General features: G+C 31.9%; 4 protein-coding genes across 4 annotated transcripts; 2 read left to right on the top strand and 2 right to left on the bottom strand.

The window, feature by feature from the left end:
* Positions 1-1,000: 1,000 nt before the first annotated feature.
* Positions 1,001-1,580, bottom strand: PpBr36_02305 (uncharacterized protein; the record flags this gene model as incomplete). Its single annotated transcript, XM_029889487.1, has 2 exons — positions 1,001-1,126; positions 1,413-1,580. The coding sequence occupies 2 exons, from the start codon at positions 1,578-1,580 to the stop codon at positions 1,001-1,003; spliced, it is 294 nt and encodes a 97-aa protein (XP_029753212.1).
* A 1,060-nt stretch (positions 1,581-2,640) lies between these two features.
* On the top strand, positions 2,641-4,899 carry PpBr36_02304 (uncharacterized protein; the record flags this gene model as incomplete). Its single annotated transcript, XM_029889486.1, has 3 exons — positions 2,641-2,650; positions 3,573-3,652; positions 4,804-4,899. 3 exons carry the CDS (start codon positions 2,641-2,643, stop codon positions 4,897-4,899), a joined length of 186 nt encoding a protein of 61 aa, XP_029753213.1.
* Positions 4,900-5,225: 326 nt separating this feature from the next.
* Positions 5,226-6,372, bottom strand: PpBr36_02303 (uncharacterized protein; the record flags this gene model as incomplete). The annotated part of the gene is made up of 3 exons (XM_029889485.1): positions 5,226-5,390; positions 5,547-5,741; positions 6,184-6,372. Coding segments are annotated over 3 exons (543 nt in total), but the record flags the coding sequence as incomplete, so codon positions are not given.
* Positions 6,373-12,941: 6,569 nt separating this feature from the next.
* PpBr36_02302 (uncharacterized protein) lies at positions 12,942-14,120 on the top strand (the record flags this gene model as incomplete). Its single annotated transcript, XM_029889484.1, has 2 exons — positions 12,942-13,276; positions 13,793-14,120. A coding segment is annotated over one exon (273 nt), but the record flags the coding sequence as incomplete, so codon positions are not given.
* Between the last annotated feature and the right edge of the window lie 8,638 nt (positions 14,121-22,758).

Genomic DNA, 22,758 nt, shown 5'->3' with positions numbered 1-22,758 from the left:
GCAAATGCGATTATGGGGCTAATTACCCGTAAAACTCCTGTACCGAATCGGGTTATGGAAAATATTGCTTTTATTTTTGTTGCAATGGAGGCTAATTGCGTATATAAAAAAAATGTGCTTAAAGGGGTTTTTTCCTAAATAAATAATAAAATATAAAATACCCTAAAAAAGTATAAAAGGGCACGATTATTTCAGAATATGTTAAATAGCTTAAAAAAGCACTATAAATTTATATTCCAAAAACGGTAATTAGGTAAAAAAAAGGACTATATATACCAACAATCCGTTACAATACGCCGGCACATTCGAAAAATAAATTTTAAAATCCAAAAATAGGGAGCGAACATATTTTTTCAATTAGCTTTTTAAACCTTTAATACCGCTTAATTATTTTGAAAATAAGGGAAAAATTAAATAAATATAATTGTCGCATTTTTCAGGTAAAATCTACAAATTTCAAAACGGTACAAAACCGAAAAAATGGTTAGGTAATTAAAACGAAAAACCCGTCATTAAAATCTATATTGTAAATCCAAAAACAATTCGCCGTTAATTTGGATTTGCATTAATATAATAGTCAAATTCTGGGATGCCCAAAAAACGTTAGGACTCCGACGAAAATAACCTGGAATATGGAAAAACTGAAATTAGGCCAGGGCTTGCCCAGTTTTGGATATACCGATTTTAATTGGGGCAATTTAACCAAAGGCCCAAAAATGGGCCGTGGCGATTCCGTTATAGGTTAAAACAATGGTCACCCTCCATTTATTTAATTGTAATTAAAAACAAATTCAGTACCGAATTTTTATATTTAATACAAATCTTACAACTGAAATTTGGAATTTAAAATTTCGTGGTCGGACCCGAGGCAGTGTAAAATTTTATTTTTCTATTATTTGTATTAACGCCAATTATAGTTATTTTTAGCTTTAAAACTCTAAATATTAAATCGGTAAACGTTTTTTACGTTCCATATTACGTACGGTTTTTAAACTGCATACTAATACCACCTCCCTGCCCCAGCATTATATTTACGCCGGTATCCGTTTGGATGCGATAACCTAATGCTGTTTAAATTGCAATATTTCCACCGGGGCCTCCCAAACCAATATTTAAACTTTTGCATCTATTCCCCGATTTAAATATTTAAACGACGACCTAATTGGCCAACGATACGCATCCATCCATACCGAATTAATATATCCAGCGTTTCCCGCATCGTAATATTAACCCCGTAAAATTAATTTAAACGCGGAATAACCCATATATTAATTAAACAGTTTTAATTTTTAATATTTTTTCGAATAGTCGCGTAAAATTGAAAAATTAAAAGGTATTGGGAATTATAAACAAAAACCTGCGGGTAATCGTATTTATAAACGTATTTTAAAAATACCAAATTTATTAATAACCGAAAACGTTCCGCAATCGTAATATATATTTATTAACCCTTTTATTTTTTGCTTTAACCTTTTGGTAATTGTTCCCATAATTTTGGTCCCGGACCATTCGTTTTCGTGAATAATACCCCATAGTTTAAACTCGCCCGCGCACAAGCAATATTTATGATTTTCGACCATTAACGAAAAATAATGGTTAATAGTTTTGGAATTAGTGGTAACCTTTAATAATCCTGATTACGAACGTTCGAATACGTTAAACCCGTCCCAAACCTAACGATATGGAAGAAACAAATATCTTTAAAAATTTCGGGTAATATCTGCTTTTTATTCGATAAATTTATTAATTATATTCGCGTTAAATGTAAATCGCTTTAAACGATATTTTGCTAAATTTTAAAAATAATTATATCCTTAACCGAACCGTTTTTCGATACAACCCAAGGTTGCGTTTCGAAATCCTGCTTTTACTTTAAGGAACTTTTATACCCAGTTTTTCTTAGAAATTTTCGGGTTTTTTCCAGGTATTTTAAAAAAAAAACACTGGGTAAATCCTTTTTCAAAACATCCCCGATAAAATTAAGCATTGCGTTTTTATTTTTGTGGTTTTAAAACCTATTTAGGCCAATTTAAAAACTTTTTCCAACCATTTTGCTAATTTTGCGGGAAAACCGAAATTTGTTCGTTTCGGTATTAACAAACGCACTATTATCCCTTTATGTAACCGGAATAATTAATTACGTTAGCGGTAAATAAAACAGCAATTACTAAAGGCCTTTATTTGTCGGGCGTTACAGGTTAAGCAAAGCCGGCGGCAATTTGCATAATAATGCGGTACGTATTAAATTTAGCCGGAATAATAAAGCTGCGAATACCCGTTCGCTGAAACTGCAATTTTACCACCTCTGGACAATGGAAAATATGCTTTGGAACCTAATATTAATATACGCCTTAATTAATAAAATAAAAATAAAAAAAAATAATCCGGAAGTTAATTCCCTAAAATTAAATATACCTATATTAACAGGGATAATAATATATTAATATAATTTTGGACCGAAATCCTGGGAAATTTATATTATTTAATAATAGTGTACAATTATTTCCGATATTATAATATTAAGGTAAAAATGGTTTAACCCGGTTCGATATATAATAACGACCCTTTAACGACAAATCGAACTATTTATCTTAAATTTATAATCACCCTTCGTCGGTCTATTTTAAATCCTTTTTAAATATGCCATTTCGTAAAACAAGCGCTTATCGAATGCAAAGGACTCGATAACAAATTCGAGCAAAATATACCAAAATAGCTAAACCAGCTATATGCCCATTTTCCCACCTTTTTGCACACCAATAACGATTATAAAAAAACGAAAATATTACCTATAATACCTACCGAATAAATTTTCCCTAAAAAGCTTACGGTTTACCAAACCTAATTTTAAACCTAAATTACGGATATATAAAAAGGGTTTAAAAAAGGCAAAAATGGTTAAAAAAATTTAATACCTGGGGGTATTGGGGATTATTTCTTATTATTCGTTTAAAATAATTTTACCACATCGCTCGATATTACTAAATTCCGCCCTAATCCCTGCATATTTTAACCTGGTAGGGTTGTTTAACATTTATTCCCGAATAATTTTTCTCGTTTGGTTTTTAAAATCGTAACTTGGGCCCGGAAGGCGTTTATAATAAAAATATTATTCGTTAATAAATACGATATATAACCAAAAACGATTTTACTACCATTTTTAATTAATTTTAAATTCCCAGTTATAACTCCCTTTTATCACGAAATAAACACAGCAATTACGTATTAAACCTTTAAAATTTTTAAAACAAACTTTGCAATACGCCAAAATACACAGCGAAATCTTATTACGGTAAAATCCGGAATCGTCCCCCTTTTTTTTACTTATCGCACTTTTCAATTATATAAATTTTATACGTTTCCCATTTATCGGGGTTCCCTGTCCCAAAATCTCGTTTTAAACCTTTACCCTCCCATTTTATCCTCTACCTTCGTTTAACACTTTTATACGAAAACCGGATATTTTAAACTTTTTAAATTAGGGAAAACTGCCAATAAAAACGGTAAATTTTAAGCTGGACTTCCATTTAGAATTTAAAAACGGAATTTAATTTTTTTATTTATTATACCAGCATATACGTGCTATTTTTCCAAAATAATTATACAAATTATCCAACCGAATTTAATGCGCAACGCGTACGACACGACCGGGGTGCCCAAACCGCCGCCACCGAAACCCCGTTAAAACATTATTTTCGTCCGTAATAAAGTTTTTCATATTTTATAATACTATTAGTACGGGTTATAAAAAAACGAAAATAGGAAATAAACTATTAAACCTAATTATATATTATTAAAATACGTTGGGAGGATATACCCGAAACATGGACGGAGGGCAAATAAATTCTATTAATATTTTAACCTTGGTTTTTATACTATTAATACTTTTTTAATTAAACTTAAATATGGGCTTTAAATTTTATTTATACATTATTAATATAAAATATATTATTTTTTTACCGTTTTTCGAAAAACCAGATATCACGTTCTCAAAATGCGATTTTCGTGTAACCAAAGCGCTATAACTTATTTCGACGCATATATTAACAATGCAAAAAAAGCTTTTTCACGTTTTTATATATTTTAGGGATAAATTTAAAAAGGCTGTATAATAGATTAAAAATAGGTGGTTTATCGTTTAAAGGCGGTTTATAAAATTATATCGGGCCAAATAACCTTTTACCTTAATATTATAAAAAATAAAAAAAAAGCGAATAAAACGCCGTAATAATAGATGTTAATAAAAATAAAAAAACATCCAACGCCGGCTAACGTGCGGATAACCTTTAATCGGAAAAAAGTTAAATGGAGTTCGCCTAATTGTAATTTGCAGGCATTTAAACAGAGGGTAATAGCTGTATTTTAATATTTTAGCAAATTACGGTGGATAACGTTATAACGTTTATTTTTAACATTAATTTTGCGTAATGTGGCGTATAACGGGTATTATGGTTTAGCTCCAAAATTTACCCGTTTTTAATAAATATAAACGAAGCGATAATTGCAATTCAAAAACCCGTTCGCATATTTGGAATAACGATATCGGGATAAAACCAAATCCTATTTTAGGTTTCCGCGATCGGTATAATTTATTAAACTTTCCGGTAAAAATTTTATACTACCCAATATTTCAAATTTTAAATTTATAAAATAACCACAGTCCAAATTCCCGTTTAATATATTGTTTTGGACAATTTAAAAAAGGTATTTCGTCCTTTTCGTCCTCCCGGATAAACCGCAGTAATAATAACCGCGATAGCCATTCGTTTGCTAAATCCAAAAATGGACGTTAAAAAAAAACAGTTAAAAGGAAATTCGCAGTTTAAAGCGATCCAGCAAATTCGGTACGATATTTTAGTAAAACGGTTTTTCATATTAACCGCTGGTACCACGCCTTAAATTTCAAACAGATATATCCGCCTTAAAAAACCGTCAATTTTGTCGAGCAGTCGAAAATTCCAATTATTTACAACCTGCCAGGAGCCTTTGAACTTCAAATATTTAAGCACAATGGTCTGGCACACCCAAATAACAGTAGCTGTATCGCTGCAATAGGGTTTTTGGATAATTAATTCCAAAAGTCTCAAAACCCGACTTTATGGCATTAAAAGCTACCCGCTATAAGCAATTGCAATGCTAAATGTATTCCAACATTTCCTTTTTTTTGGTTTATAAATAAAACTTTAAAATTGAAAAACGAAATAGTGGCGCTAAACCTTAAAAACCTATTTTTAAACACCCCTTATATGCAATTTAACTTTAACTCCCGTTCCAAAGCATATTATGGCCGTTATATTATATTTCGCATTTTGTTTTAAATCCCAATTTTTTATCCGGTCGATTGGTTGTAATAACTTCACGACCAAGTACGCAGTTTTGGTTAGTACCGACTATTGGCCGGGGCAAATTTAAAATCCTCCAACAAATTAAATAAACGGGGCAAAAACGTATTAAATTTTTATTTATAAACGCGAAACAAATACGAAAAAAAAATACAAAAATAAAAAGCAAAATTACCGGTATAAATTCCCACCCATGCATGTTACTTTTAATTTTAAATACCGGGCCGGGTCGCGCGCGAGGTTATAAAATAACCAATTAATAAACGAAACCGTGGTATCGCGGCCGGCGAATAGCACGCCCAAAATTTGGTGAAAAAATTCGACGGTGTCGGGGAAGTTTTCGGCCAGCGCGTCCAAAAAAATGTACCTGTTTTTTTCTTTATTTGTTTCGGCAAATACCTGTTTTTCGGTTATAATAGTAAAACCGTTATCCAACCGTCGGGTTACGTATTTATTTAATAGTATTACCTTAAAGCGGTAGGATTTGGTAAAAATAGAGCCTAGTTTTTGGATGGATTTACAAAATAATAACAGGGTTTTCGATAAAACGGACGATTTGGGTTAAATATACCCGTTTCAAATATAAAAAGCGGTGGAAATTTTATAAATTATAATATGTTTATAATTTTATTAACATCTTATTTACCCGTATCGGGTTTATATATTAAATATACTGCTTTTAATTTTGCATCAATTATTGTAGAAAAATATATATACGAATTGAAAAATCCCTTAATATGGCCTCAAAAAATATATTGGCCATAATTTACCATATTTCGGGGTTTAACCCGAAAAATTACGAACAAAAACGTGCGATACACAAAACCAATATATATATAACCTTTAGGATTATTAATATTGCAATAATAGCAAAAATTATATATGTTTCGATAATTATTGGGAAAGATTTTGCGTAAACCGCCGCGCGTATAATGTTAAATTCGGGGCCGTTACGGATAACCAAAGTATTAATAGGTGTGGGCGCACCTTCGCCAAAAGCGATAATGGCTATAATAATGGCGAAAATTATGGGAATTTTTCGAAATTAGCTTTTTATTACCGGCATTATTAGTAAAAAAAAACGGGAAAATAGGTATACAAATTATTTTTTCTGTACGATAGGAAGATTCGCAGTAAAAATGTTATTAAAAAAAAAAGATTTATAAATTATATTTATTTCCAAATTAAAGCTATAATATAAACATTATATCGGTTTAATTATATAGGAATTGTATTTAATTATACCAAATTGGGGCATATTGGCGTAAATTGGTTTAAAAACTATTTATTATCGTTATACACGTAATAGCCAGCTTTTGGACCGCCAAAAAATAAAGGGTTCGAATTTAGGGTTCGAAAAACGAAAACCTGGCAGGAACGCAAAAACCGGGATTGGGCCAAGGCTTTATCCAATTGCTGCATATACCCATTTTTAATCGAAGCAATTTTGGCCGACGGCCCCAAAATGGGCCTTGGTAATTGCGCCGCAAACTGAGGGTGCGTTGGGTATTATATAATAGGATAACCCGCCGATTTTAATATTTGGCAGAAAAATTGCAACGTATTTAACGTTAACGCGTTTAAATTTACCAGCTATATTATTCCTATTTAATATTAACAAATACACGTTCCAGCAAGTTATTTAGCGGTAAGCGACAGGGAGTCGAAAACGACCGTATATTAATTATAGGGCAAATATTTACTAATTAAATAATTGAAAAAATTAACTCCGTTAATTCCGACAGCACCGGGAATCTAATCGACTTTATTATTCCTGATAAAAATATTTTTTCCGAAAATAAAATACTAAAATTATATTTTTTCTCGGGTCCGATTTGCACAAAAAAATATCGTTCGGAATACCGGTAAAAAATTAAAAAAATTAACGATTTAGTTTTTGGTTTAAAGGTAAATGTAAAAAATATCCAGGAATTCCTAAAAGTTTTAATGGCAAAAATAAACTCGTTACGGGGTTTAATTGCAAATATCGGTAATTTTAATAATTTTAATATTTGTTTCCTATCGTTTTTAATAAATTAGTGCTATATTTCGGAAGAGGGCAAAAGTCTTTATTTTCTTTTTTTACGAATGCAAATAATCTATATGGCTATTAATTTTATTTAATGCTAAAATAAAACGAAATAATTGAAAAGGGCTGGTTGCATTAATTTAATATTAAACAAACTACCAAATACTAAAGAATTTAAAAGGTGTTAAAACCAGTAAATAAATAAAGGGTACGATTTATATAGGTAACGCAACCGGGGTAAAAGCTTAAATAAATTATATGAAATTAAAAAATTGGTTAAATATGGGAATAAATTCTGCCGGGTTAAATTTAATTATTTAAATGGGTGTTTAACCGGGCGATATTATACCATGGGAAAGGGCCAATATAACCGGATACATAAATACCGTATATTTCGCAATTATACCTCCGGAAACCGGAAATATTACAAAAAATTGGGCGATCGAAACATTTGCCGGAATAGGATTGGCCGTTTAATTTGGTGTTTCAACGCGCTCCTAAGCTAATAAAACTGGATTTAGGGATTCCGTTCGTTTTTGCTTAATTATATCGTGGATAAGGCCGATAAACGGCGACCGGTTATTTAAACGCCCCAAGCCCTAAATTATTTTATATTTGTTTTCGGTCTCGAGCGCCGTATTGTAAATAACCTGGTTTGCTTTTTCTAATTTTTTCCATAATCGTCGAATATAGGTCCGCGTTTCCCAGGACTTTATTTTTTCCCCATTAATTTTCCATTTAACGAAAATATAAATAATAGGTTTTTTTTTCCGTTGGGGTTCGATTAAATCCAATTTATACGGGGAAATATCCAAATTACGTGTCCAAATAACCCCGTAAATCCCAAATATATAACGTCCGGTATATTTATATTTACCGTTTTCCATTTTTTCTCCATATTTGTTCTCCTAATTAAAAACATTTTATTTTTAATATTTTTAATATTTTTTCTTTTCGTATTTTGGGGGATAGCAGTATTTTTTAATGCGATACGTCGGAGCGTTTTAACTGCTATATATATTAATATATTTAATACCCCAACCACCGAATTACCCTATAATTTTGACGTTTTTATCCGGAGCGTTTCCAGGAAAAGGAATTAATAATTTTTCGTTGTTATTAAAAAGCGTTTATTTTAAGCCATTTCCTTTTTTTCCACTGGGCGAAAATTCGTTTTTAATATGCCCAGGTTAGCCACGATTATATCCGGTTTTAACGTTTGTATTATTATTTGGTTGTTCGTCGTTGTTTCCACTCGTATTTTGGCCTTATTTTTCCGCCCCATTTCGAAAATTGGATTTAATAAAATAAAAATTATTTAATTTAAATAAATCCTCCTTAAATTTGTCGAACAAAATTTTAAACCATTTCTTTTATTTGGGATTAATATTTCGGTTTATCGAAGCTTCAAACTTTTCCCGACGTTTTTGCATAATTGCTATTTTATTTTTAAACGCGGTTTCGGAATTTTGGTTTTTATTTTCCGGGTTTTAAATTTCCTCGTTTAAAAGCTTTTAAACGTCGATTTTTATCGCGTCCGTTTTATTTAATTTTAACAATCCTTTATTAAATTTGCTAAATAATTCGTTATAATATTTCTTTTTAATCGCATTTTTGCTCGTTCGCTTTAAAATTCTAAGCTTTTTGCGACGTTTTGCAGCTAAAAAAAACACAATACAGGTTACAATTTAGTTAAAATATATTATTTGCCTTTTCAAATTATTTTTTCGGGTTACTGGAACGCCTAAATATTTATATTTAATTTTATTAAAATTTATTTCGGATTTCCAATTATAAAATACAAATTTAATCCCAAATTAGGGGTGTTCCCACTAAATATTTAATCCGTTGGAGTTAATATATGTTTTATAGGAGGTCCCAAAATTTGTTTAAAATTGTAAATTAAAACCTTTATTAAATTTATCAGGTATGGTACAATTTTATACCAGCTGCGAACGAATATTTGCTGCGATAAAACCCCGAATTTAGGATGAATGGTAAAAACTTATTTGGGGAAAATAACGGGTTCAAAACCCCCATTTTTAATTTTAAAACTTTTTCCAATCCCGTTAAGCGGTTTTTGTTTGCTCGCATCTTTTTTTTCTCAATAATTTACAAAACAAAGTTGTTTTTTTATTTCAGTTAAATTAATGGACGCTGCGGTAGGAAAAACGGGAATTTAACAAACAATATAACCAAAATCATAAAATATAAATCGACTAAATTAGTGATTTTTGCCACCGCTAAAACCTGTTACTTCTTCCAACCGAAAAAAATACAAATTATACGGAAAATTTAACGGATTAAATAGTTATATTATTTAAGTTTTATTAATAACCTAATATATAATTGGTTAATTATATCGCGACCATACGTTTTACTGGGGGCGCGGGTAACCGTACCCAAAAAAAACGATATATATATTAGGAGGGAAAATCCCTTATAAATAGGACGTTAGTTTCGAACCAAAAAGGTATATTACGTTTTAAATTAGATAAAAAGCTACGAATTCCGGGTTTTTGTTTCGCTGTATTTTGTGCATAATTATAGAAAAAGCATTTAATTTAGCCGCGTTATGTTAAATATTCGATACCTATTTTAATCCGCCCCTCCATAATTTCCGTATATTTATTGGTTTTATCGTAATTGGCGGATATTTGGATAAGGCGTCAGAATTCCGAATAGGGAGGAATTATGTAAAAAAAGCGAAATATTTTACGATATTTTACGGAATTTCAAATATCGACGAATTTAAGAATTTTTAATAGTAAAATGGACAATATTATAGTAACGCAATCCACCGATTTAATTGGGATTTTTCGATTGCGTTAACGGTTTTTTTCCATAAATAACAATATGTTTCCTTGCATTAAACATATCCCAAAACTGGGACGTTACGAGGACCAAAATTATATTTCAAATAAAACAGGTTTTTAAAAACCTATGTTAGCTTATCGACACTAACGGCCGAAAAAATATAAAGGCTAGCGAATCCGCTGTTAAATATTCTAATTTTAAACAGACAATATCGCTTTTAATTTAGACCTTAAAATAAAAATAAAAAAAATTTTTAACATTTTATAACCGGAAATGGTTTCGCGAATACCCGTCCCCACGGTAAACCCTAAATTAGGGTTCATTTGGGAGGGAATTCCAAATATAAACACATTTAACGATATACCCGTTGTCCGTAACGTATTTGTATCCCATTACCCGGATATATTCGGTTTCCCCCATTTACCAGTTTCAATTTAATAACCCTCCCATAACGTTAAATCCGCCGACGGTATTTAAATAAAAATTATATATTTTTTCCCCGATATATTTGCAAAAATAAATACGCCACCGGATCGTGCAATTATATTTTATTTTGGCGGTGGTTTTATTATAGGAAACGCGGATAATAATATTAATTTTGCTGCTAATATGGTAATCCGAATATATAATTATATATTTATACCAAATTACCGCTTCGCACCGGAATACCCAATACCGGCGGCCGTGGAGGACGTTTATATTACGCTAAAATGGGTATAAACGCATACCGCGGGGCTCGGTATTAATATGGAACGGGTGGTTTTTTTTAATATAAACGCTGGCGGCGGAATCGCCACCGGGACGGCCCTAATGGTTTACGATAAAAGTTTTACTAACTCGGAAAAATTTCCACTACCGGCCGGTTTGGCGTTGCGGTATTTTATGTTAAACGACCGTACGTTCCGATCGATCGAGGACCCGGAATATTTTTACCATTTTTGGAATTACGTAATTAATAAAATTGCGTAAACAGCGTACGCAGGCGGTAAAATAGGAAAAGAAAAAACGAACGATACCATTTTTATATACGCGGCGCTAACGCGGGTTAAACCGGATAAATTGCGGGGTTTCCCGCCTATATTTATAAACGTCGAAAGATTGGATTTGTTCCGCGAAAAAATTAACAAATTTGTAACCGTATTGGCCACCGCCAGCGTTAACGTCGAATTCCACCATTATTCGGGGTTTTTACACGGCGTTAAAATAATGGCGCCGGGGATTAGTAAAGCTATTATTATAAATAAAAATATTTGCAAATTTATTAATAAATTTTAGCTTTAAAAAATTAAACCAATAAAATATGGCGCAATAAATGCAAAATAGGGAAATGTTTTCGAAGATTTGCATCCCCAGAACCGGCGGGGCCAAAACTAATGGGGAAACCAATCGTAACCTTTTAACGCATAACGGGGGTTACCGCTGCAGCAAAACAAATTGAAGTTACAAATTGTGGGAACCAAATATTAAATATTAGCTAATTACCCCCGCTTATTTATTTCCACTATACCGGAAAATTTAGCTATTAATAATAATAATATCGCTATAACCCCCCAATTTTCCAAATTATTAATAATTAATGCTGGTCTGGTAATTTTTTAATAGGAATAAGTAACTTATATGTGGCTAATTAATTTTTTTTTGGCTTCGACCCATTTATTTGTCCGCCTTTTGCATTTTTGAAAATAAAAGGATTATATATAGGGGGAAAAAAAAATAAATATATTTTGTATATATGTACGTCGGATACGTCGATTTTCGCGGATAAAAAAACCTTATATAATTTGCCGTATTTCCCAACGCGATAAAAGGTCGCGTTAAAGCGGAAAAAAGTGTTTTTATACATAACCGCAAATTTATCTTTTTAATATTAAATGTTAGACAGGGGTTAAAAAGTTTTTATTTTTTTGGCTTGGAAAATAGGGATTTGTAAAAAGAAAAAAAAAACTGTTAAAATTTGTTATTTCGTAGTGAGTTCGGTTAGTGGAGACGATTATTTTCCGGGTACCGGATAGCGATAAACAGAATTCCCGTTATAAAACGGCGGGGTTTTTTATATTTGGCAAAAGGGCCCATAATCGTAACCGGTTATCGGAATGGGAGGTTAGCGTATTTTCGGTAAAATGCAGCGTTTAAATAAAATATCGGACAATTGTCAACTCCTTTTTTAAGATAATTTTATTTAATTACCTTATTTACCCTATTTATTTTATATATTAAATTTAGTTTTTAATTTTTCGCCTAAATTAACCTGGTTTTCATTTAATAATACGTAATTAAACGTTATTGCCTAATCCCCAGTCCTCACGCTTTTAAACGCTTATTAAATAACCTATTATTTGTTGTTTTAATAATCGCAATAAAGGGAAATCGATCGCAGCGGAATTAAAATTTAGTTTTACCGCCGAAATTTTCATTTAAATGCTTTCCTCACTGACTTTATATTAACGATAACAACGGTTTTTCCCACCTGTAATTATCGTCTTTTATACCGTTTATATAATAAAAATCCCTTAAATAATTTTTTTAAAAAAAAAAAAAACAAAAAACCCCCACCAAAAAGTAAGGAGCTATTTGTAAACCAGTATTTACTCAAGCTATAACTTTAACTCCAAAATATTAATCGGATTTACCTTAACCCAGAAACCAGTATTTATCGTAAAAATAGGCCCGTTAGGCCTTTTCCTCGCCCTTCTGCTATTATAGCGCGGTATCCCTGTGCAATAATTATATATTTATTAAACCAGTTAATATATTTAATTAACGCCGCGATATTCGAAAAAATCGCAAAATTCGCGCATTTTTATTATTTTACCCACAAGCTTTTTTTCCATAATCACCGAAAAAACGCACTTTTCGTCGGGGTTAATAAATTTGACAGGCGGATATATAATAATAACGCCCTCCGTCGAAAAACCGCCGAACAAATGCCGATAAATAATCGGTTTCCCGAACCCAAAATTAAAACTACTAACGTCGGCAGGCCTATGGTTAATTATAAATATATTTATAAACGGGTACGAAATTAATCGCAGGTTAATAATATTTTTATTCCTAATAAACGCCACCTTATTTAGCAATTTGTCGATATATTCGTTGTCGCAACTGTTTGTTAACGCGCGGATATAATACGTTAATTTATTTAACGGCGTTTCGTCCACCATTTCGGCGACCGTTAATAAAGGGATAAAATTCGTATTTAAAATAACGCAGCCCAACGCGTTGCGCATTAATCCTTGGGGCAAAAGTGGGCGGTAAAACCGCGGTCGAAAATTAATGGCCTCGCCCCAGCATAAAACCATATTTCGCGAAAAGCTGTATAAAATAATTTTCACTTTATTAAAAACACGTTAAAAATAAATATACGACGTATTATACGTCGATATTTAATCGCCGCTCCGCGGCGTGGCGAGTTTTTTTAATTCGGCCGTTTTGTTTTTAAATAGGTGGAGCAGCACCGCCTGCTATTTCCGGTAATTTTGGTTCCTTTGGGGTATAAGCGGACCATTAATTAATTTATTAACCGGAATTTTAATGGTTAAACGCAATATATCCAGGTTTGCCGGGTCGAAAGGCGGGAAAGGTATCGAATTGGCCAGGGTTATACAATTGGCCGCCAATTGCATAATATAGTTTTTAAATCCAATTATATTTAAAACGTAATAATAAACCTGGACGACTAAAACCAAACCACCGGTGCACCGGTTAATTTGGTAGGCGGACACGGTAGGGCTGCTATTTGGGTTTGCCTTAGGCCCTTCGCCCCATATTATTATTGGAATACCTGTTTTAATTATTATAAGTTTTTTTTCCATACGATGGGGAGTAATTTGATGGAATAGTTTATTCCAAAAATTAATATTTTTTAAAATTTCGCCTCCAAAATGGCCCTTTTCGATATTATCCAAAATTGGAATACCGGTATTTGGATCCATATTATGGATAATAACCTGCATTATTAATTCGCGTTTTTAAACAAATAAATACCGGCCCTGTTCATCCTTTTCAATTATTCCGCATAAATGTTAAATTTAAACGAAAATATGCATTAACCCAAATTTTAGCAGCTCCACGGCCCGGTTTTTGTCTTTATCCCGAAAGCGGAAAAAAATGGCGTAATTAATATATACGTAATTGGGGATAATATTAATAGTGGAAAGCTTAAATGGTTTTTCAATTAGGGTTAATTCCCGGTTTAGCGGTTGGAAATAAATTATTTTTTTAAATATTATACGGAATGCGAAAATATATTTTAAAAGGAATCGGTAAATACGAAAAAAAACAAGGTTGGCCAAGCGACCTAATAAATATTTATGCAATACATTATCGTAGCAAACGGTAACGCAGCAATTAAAAAGCCCAAAATTGGGGTTTTTAAATAAATTTAAAATTCCGTCCCCGCGTTTACGAACTCGAATATATTGTAATATAAAACGTGTTACAGGTATTACCCTTCCGCAAACGGCGAATTTTGTAATTATTACGTCCAATTTTTTGTCCCGATTGAATTTTCTAATAATTATTTTGCTTCGTTAAAAACCAGTTTTGCGAATAATATTATAGGAACATTCCACTGTGCAACCACCAAAAATATGGGGCACGATAATAAATTAACCACCAATTTTCTTTTATATTACCCGCCTCCAAATTTTAGCACCAATATATCGAATTTAATATCATATAAGGAATTAAGACCATTAATTATCAATTATTTATTCCAAATTTTATTAATACCCCTATATTACCCAATAAAATACCGCGGGATTTGGATTTTAAATCAATTTCCAAGGTATTTTTATTATATAAACTAAAATTGCAGCTTTAAAATGGAAAAAAATATCGAAAAAATATCGAAATTAACCTTGGAAATATTATATTAAAGCAAAAATACGGTAATATAAATTAACGATTCGAAAATTTCTATAACAGGCCGAATTGCGAGGCATACTGCAAAACCATAAAAACTAATTTTTTTCAATTTCGGTTTAACGACTAAATTTCGCCGCGACAAATTTCACCAAAATATAATAATATTGTTGGGAAAAAAAAAGGAAAAAAACAACCGTGTCCGATTCGCCAAACTGGGACGTTAAACCCATTTAACGTTAAAATTTAACCCCGTTAAATAACGTATTTCCGGTACCGCAACCCATACCCAAACGTAAATACAGGGTTTTTGGTGTTAAACGGCACGTTTTCCATTAATTTTTCGACGGCCTTTTGCGAACGAGGTAAATTAAAAAACAGTTTGCCTTCCGGGGTTGCAATACCAAAAACTATATCCAAAAAGGTTTCGGTTCCGTTTCCAAAGCTGCCAAAAACGGCGGCGGCACCTTTTACGACCTTAAAAATAACGGTTGGTTTATTTAACATTATATTAACGACGGTGGGGACGGTTTTATAAATGGTAATTTGGCGTACTTTTTCTATCGCGTTAAATTCGAGCGATCCAATATAAAACCGGGATTCGAAACCGTCCGGCCGAGGTTCGTAAAACGCCTATAGGCGGAAAAAAGCGTAATCGGCCTTTTTTGGGGTTTTAACAATTAAAAAATTACGATTTTCGAAAATAATAACGCCAAAACTTTCGATATAAAATTTTGTCGAAATATTAACTTTGGGTTTTTTAAAAAAGAGTAATTCGTTTTTATTAATAAGGAAAATGTAGGTTTTGCGCTGCGCGTTTTGGCTAAAACGGACGAAATAATCGTTACCCACGATATTCCGAACGGTTTTAAAGTCGACGAAAAAGTTTTTAAAAAGGCCCAAAAGAAATTTTTCGCGGAAAAGACGTTTAACGGAGGCGTCGATGCGATTTTCGTTAACGTTACCTTTTTTAACCAATTATATAATTAGTTTAAACCATATTTCGCTGTTAAACTGGTTAACACCGGCGTCGAAAATACGTAAGGTTCGATCGAATTCCGACAGGTGTTTTACGCCCCACGCGCGGGCCGGTATATCCTGGTTAAGGATTATAATATCCGTAATTAAACCCCAATCGGAAAGGATAATCCCTTTAAAACCGAACGTTTCCTTTAAAAAATATATTATAATTTATTTGTTAAAAAAAAAGCCGATAAGGTCGTATTTAATACCGAACGGGCGTAAATAATACGGTATAATTTACCGGGCTCCCGTTGCGATAACAGTTTTAAAAAATGTAAAATAATATTTAAAATTATTACCGGAATATATTTGGTTTTTACCGTATACGAAATAGGAATCCCCGCTATTTTTTATCGGGCCGCCGCCAGGGAAATATTTCGTAACGGTTATAATATTATAAAACTTAATTTGCCCGCTTTAAAACCCTTTAATATATTCGACAAAAAATTTAACGGTAAAAATGGCGTTTTCGCTTTAAATATTATTTTAACGAACCCATTTCGGCTCGGTCGCGACATTTATTTGGGGGTGCAAAACCGCCCGAATTCCGACGGCCCGATATTTTTCGCGCGCGATTTTAACAAATTATTTTACCAGGTATAAGTCGCGCAACGCGGCGAATCCTAACGATTCGGACCATTAAAAAAAATCGCCGGCCCGCACACCTGTGCCAAAATTGTTTGTAAAACTGTATTGTAAATCCGACGATATAATAACCGGAATGTTAAAACGTATATTTAATGCGCGTTGCTAAACCAGGTTAACAAATTGGGCTGTTTTTTTGCATTTATTATCTCGTTTACGATATTAAAATATATTATTAATTTTTCGGTTATTATATTTTCCGTATTATTGCGCCTTTCGCCCTTTTTGTTAAAAATCCCACGCGGTCCCTGGAAGATTATAGTTTGGAAAAATTGACCGGCTTTTTTTTCGATGGTTATACGTTTAACAAAATCTTCGACGCGATCGTCGACGCAATAAATGGGGTTTTTGTAAATGGGCAAATTATCGCTGCTATTAGTTGGTTTATAAACCGAAACAAAGTTAAATAAAAGTTTATAATAACAATTAACTTTTTAAGGAAAAATTAACGCTGCAAGTTTTTTATGGAATTTTATAATGGCCAAATCTTCGGTAACAAAATTGCCACGGAGTTGGATTAATAGCGCAGGCCATACGTCCAAATTGGTTTAAAACAGCTTTTAACCAAATATATACAAATTAATTAAACAATTGGTCCTTTTCCGACCTAAATATAATCCTGAAAATTATGGGGTAAAAAATTGCAAATTCGCATTAAATTTAAACAATCCCAAATTCGGTTTTATATTCCCAAATTTGGGAATTCCTTTTTTAATCCATTTTATTAGCTTACACAGGCCGTTGGTTTACCGTTTATGTGGCGGTCTTTTATTAATATGGCCCAAAATTGGGCCTGGCCCGAAGCCAACAATTATTCCGCCCCGTAACCGCATTTTTTACATTACGGACAAAATACGTTTTTTTTTGTGTATTTTTTTCTTAAACAAATGATTCGCAAAAAACATATTATTTTTTACTATTTAAAAAATAACCTTATTAAAGGGATTAGGTGGATGGATCTATACGTTAAACGTAATGCGAATAATGTTAAAATATAAAAAATAAACGGTATTAGTAAAGAAAATAATCCAGCGGGCTATTTGCGAAACCTAAGGCGGAATATAAAACGAGACGACGATTGTTTAGCAAAAAAATAAGGTTTACCCCAAGGTAACGGGGGCTTAAATATTTGAATAAACCGAATAATAATATTAACGTAAAATGGCAAAATAAGTTGGTATTTTGACGCGCGATATTAGCCGTTATTAACCGTTGGCCACAATTTGCGTTTTGTAACAATTTGTTTCTTTATTATCGAAAAACCATTTAACAAAATTATCAATAATAATTCGCGTCCATTTTTCAACCATATTTTTAATAGTTTTTACATTACCCGAGGAAATCGCGATTTTAATAAATTTCCAAATAACCCCATTAGCTGCAATTATATAACGCTTCGTATTTTTGTGTTTTTCACCCTTGTTCCGCCAATTCGAATATATGTCGATATATGGTTTCCCCATCGCGGTGAAAGGTAAAAATATTTTCAATTTTTCCGTTTAATAAACCCAATACGTTTGCCATTATACCACCCTAAATTTTGAGGCTCTTATCCGAATGGAATCCGGAAAAAACACGTAATAACTTTTCGTTTGGAGGTGGCTTTTCGATACCGGTTTTTTTTTTCCAACAAATATTGGGTTTTTTTTAATAGTCGGAAATGGGTTTTAATTAATTTCGTTTAAGTTTTACCTTATCCCTGATTTTGCGCCCGCAACATCAGGCTTTTCGGCCTCGAAACCTTTGGTAATATTTTTTCCGAAGTATTCGGTAAATTCTTTATCTATTTTTATATATTTTTTATTATTTCCATCGTGCATATTTCCCAAGGTGTCCATTTCGGTCATTCTCCTATTAATCGGCTATTGTATTAGGAGGCGGCTTTTAATGGGAGCGACAGCTAATATAATATATAAAAGAAGATAGCCGAAAGGGTTGATTTGGAAATTTATTTTATTATGGCGTTAAAATTGTTAATTTTTATAGTTTAAAAAGAAGAGGATTGCTAAATGGGAGCCAAAAAACGTCCCCAATTAAGGTAAAAATCTGTTTAAAAACTGGTCCACGGACCTAAACATGTCCTAACATATTCAGGTGCTAAAATTGGATTTCCCAAAATTATCCTATATTGCATTGGCCAATTGGTAAATTTAAAATTCTATATTTTCTACAATACATATATTTTTACAAACAGTACGTTTTCCGTTTAGGGCTGCGTTTTTGTACGCCATGTTAAACAGACTTCCATCGTCCAATATCGCGCACTAATGTATATAACCCGGATTTAAAATTAATTAAAATTTATTTAAATGCGGATTTAAACCCTGGTAATAACCAAATACGGTATTTCTTATTTTTACCCAGATAAAATATATAATACCCATATTTAAGCGCAAAAACCGACAAAATTTTAACCATAATATTCCGGACGTTAAAAAACAAAATACCGGAGCCAAAAATGGTATAAAATATTTAAATAAGATTTTGAAACGCGAAAACTTATATGGCAATATTTCGCTACCAAACGCGAAAAAACCGCGGATCGATTTCCTTAATTAGGTTAATTCCGATGCTGGAATCGAAAAGGCATATTCCAACAACGTTCCGGGATCTTTAACCGATATTTCCGAAACTGTAAAACGAAAAATTTTTAAAAATTTACAATTACGGTAACAGTTGAAGTTTTAGCAAAAAAAAAACGAAATAGGTATATTTTTGCTGCGTAAAACTACCAAAACAATGGAAACTTTGCAATCAGCTTTAATCGAATTTAAAAAATTTAACGAAAGGATATAAAGAACAAAAACCTGTAATCCTCCCTTTTAGCAGAATTTAGCACGAAAAACTAGTTTTGCGCGAGATTAAATAGCGTTACTATATTATTATATAATATTTATTCGCCGTAAACCAAAATGGTATTATTATTATAACCCCATATTAAGGTTTATATTTACCAATATTTGGTGTTTGGTGTTTTATGGAAGCGGTTTAATATTTGCCTTTTTTTTTGCGACCGTTATTTTTAATTCGTAAAATAAATAACGGATAAAAACTGCTTTTTAAAACATAAAATATCCCCCAATTATATTAAATAAACAATCCCCAATTTATAATCCAAAAATGCACAAATAATTTATATAATAAAAAGTTTTCCAAAGGTAATCCGGCAATTTAAAGGTATTGTAATATTGCTTCGCCCATAAATCCACCATTTATTTAACATTTTTTTAAAACATAGTCGCTCCTTGTTAACCTCCCCTTTTTTATAGTTTTTTCGGAAATCCCAAAACGTATTGGTTTTAGGAATATTTCCAATTCGTAATATAAATTACTGTTTTCAATTTTCAAATCCCAAAATAGCAGATCCAAAAGCTGTCTTTCCATTTCGTTTACTTTTGCAATACTAAAATGGAAATTATAACCTAAATTATCACCGTTTACGTTCATTGCACGTAAGAATGCGTATTTGGCCCATTTTTTGTTCCAGGGCGATTTATCGTTTAAATATTTGGTTATTAGTATTAGGTTTGCCAAAAAAAGTCTATATGGAGTATTTGGATAACCAATACAGTTTTGGAGGCGGACTTTTAACCGACTTAAATAAATTAAAAAAGATATTAATGTTGCAGTTCGGATTTTGGGATATTAAACCAAATTGGTAATAAACCTTTCGAAATCCGATATGCTGGATTTAATAAGTATATTTATTTTTTTGTTATTTTTATAAACGATTACCTCGTTTGTCCTTACAACGAAATATTTAATCGTTTCCTATATAATAAGGTTGTTTACGGAGGCCCGCAGGGCTATAGCGTTTGGAGCATCATTATTCGGATCTAAAGATTTTAAATTTTTGCAATAATTAGTTGATATGGTTAGGTGGTTAACGCTGGTAGCTGCCAATAATCGACCAAAAAAATGTACAAAATAAAAACGTAAAATATGTTCGTTTTAAAAGTAAACGATAATTTTTTTTGCAAAAAAAAAGGAATAAAACGAATAATAAAATAAAGATTACGGAGCATTATTAAAAAACCAGGTTTTGTTAATCGGATTAATTTCTTATTTTGGGCGCGAAAACTCCGTTTTATAGCAAATACGCAGGGTGAAATTGCAACCAAGTTTTGCAATATAGTTAAATTTTTAACCTGGCCAAATTTTGGGACCTTAGGAACTGACAAATTTAACACAAACACCTTGGGCTATTAAATCCACCAATTTTTATAATATTAATATGCCTAATTTGGCACAATACGTATGGTATTATTTTTAAACGTATATAATAAACTTTTATTACCTGGTTTTCCGAACCATAACGGTATTATTTGGTTATAAATACGAATTTGGAAACATCCAAATTACCTTTAACCTACCATTTTCCAGGTTTTGTCCTTATTCCAGCCCAACTTCCTCCAATTTACCATTTCAATTATATTATATACGCCCATATACACTTTTTTATAATTGGGAAACATTCCACCTTCCGTCGCTATCCGCGCAAAAACAGTTTCGGTATTACCCAATAACGCGCTAACATGGCCGGTAACGCTTACGTTTACCGTATTTACCGCGAACAAAAAACCGAATTCCCCAGCCGTTAAGTAGGCGTTTGTCGAATCGTTACCGGGAAACGTAAAATAAAATATTCCTTTTAATAGGAATAACTACCTATTAAATGGTTAATAAAACTAAAATACGGTTTTTTATTTTTTGCCCGACCTTATAAATTATATAATATATTATACGGCCTTTGGGACTTTCCTGGCGGAATAACGCTCCAAATAATATTTTGTACGTTCCCTAAATTTAAATTGCTTTTAGCGTCGATAGGCGAATTTATTTCCCAATATTTAATCGTGGAAACGTTATTTTATATACCGATCGCCGTTACGTTTAATCGCATTTTTACCACCGTATAGGGAGCAAAAAGCGAAACGGTTAACGGAAACGCCGTAATAAAACGCATTTCTAACTTTTTTGTACGATATATGTCGTTAATATGGCTAAATTAAATAGGATAATTAATGGGCCGGGGCCTAATTAAAAATAAAAACGGGTTAATAATATAATTTTTTTATTGGATTTAAAATAAAAGGTTTATATAATTACTCCGCCTTTTATCCCGTTTTTAATTTGCCCGTACCAAAATCGGTTAAACCATTTTTCGTGGAAACGTCACACTACCAAACAGGAGCGCAAAAGCGCCACATTTTTATATTTAATATAATTTAAATTTAACATAATATTAAATTTAATATAATATTAAATTCCTAAATTTTATCGTATACCAAAACTCCATTTTGGGTAGGAAAGTAAATAAAATATATTTGGAATCGAAATAAAACGAAAAACCGTGTCCAGGCCGGTAATAATTCCAAAATTCGAACTCCCATATTAATTTGCCTTAATTATTAATCAAATACCCGTCCCCATTTATATTATATTTTCCTTATTAAAAATTAGCATTTTCGTATTTATAATTTCCTGTTAATAAAGGCCGCACACGACGAAGGTTATTATACAAATTAAATTCGAAAACTATAACCTTTATCCCTATTTTAATAGTAAAACTTTCGCCTATTTTTATTTAATTGGATGGCCGCCGTCTTTTTTTTTACCGTTTTCGTTTTCGTTCTCCAAAATTTAAAAAAAATTGCTACCGTCCTCCAAAAAGTTAAGGTAATATTTTAAAAACGTCGACATGACTTTTTCGTTATCCTTTTTCAAAACCAGCAAATTTCGCGTTTATTATTCGACCATATGTTCCAATCCCTCGATTTAAACTCTGTTTAAATCCGCATTTTTAATAAATTAACAATACTGCTGCTCCCACGCAATTTGGTTCATTTCGGCTTTTTCGAATTAAAATTCCAAACTTTAATTAATTTTTATTATTTTTTCCTGGTTTTTAATGGTTTTAGTATAATCCGATATAAATTCCTTTTATTTTTCCTATAAATCGTGCATTTTGTAAAACAATACCTAAATTTCCACACGCTCCTACTGGTAAATCCGCTTTTTTTTCACATTTATTTGGCG

Source organism: Pyricularia pennisetigena, chromosome 3 (genome assembly GCF_004337985.1).
Source record: "Pyricularia pennisetigena strain Br36 chromosome 3, whole genome shotgun sequence".
Lineage (NCBI taxonomy): Eukaryota > Fungi > Ascomycota > Sordariomycetes > Magnaporthales > Pyriculariaceae > Pyricularia > Pyricularia pennisetigena.
This window is presented reverse-complemented; position numbering and strand designations above follow the sequence as displayed.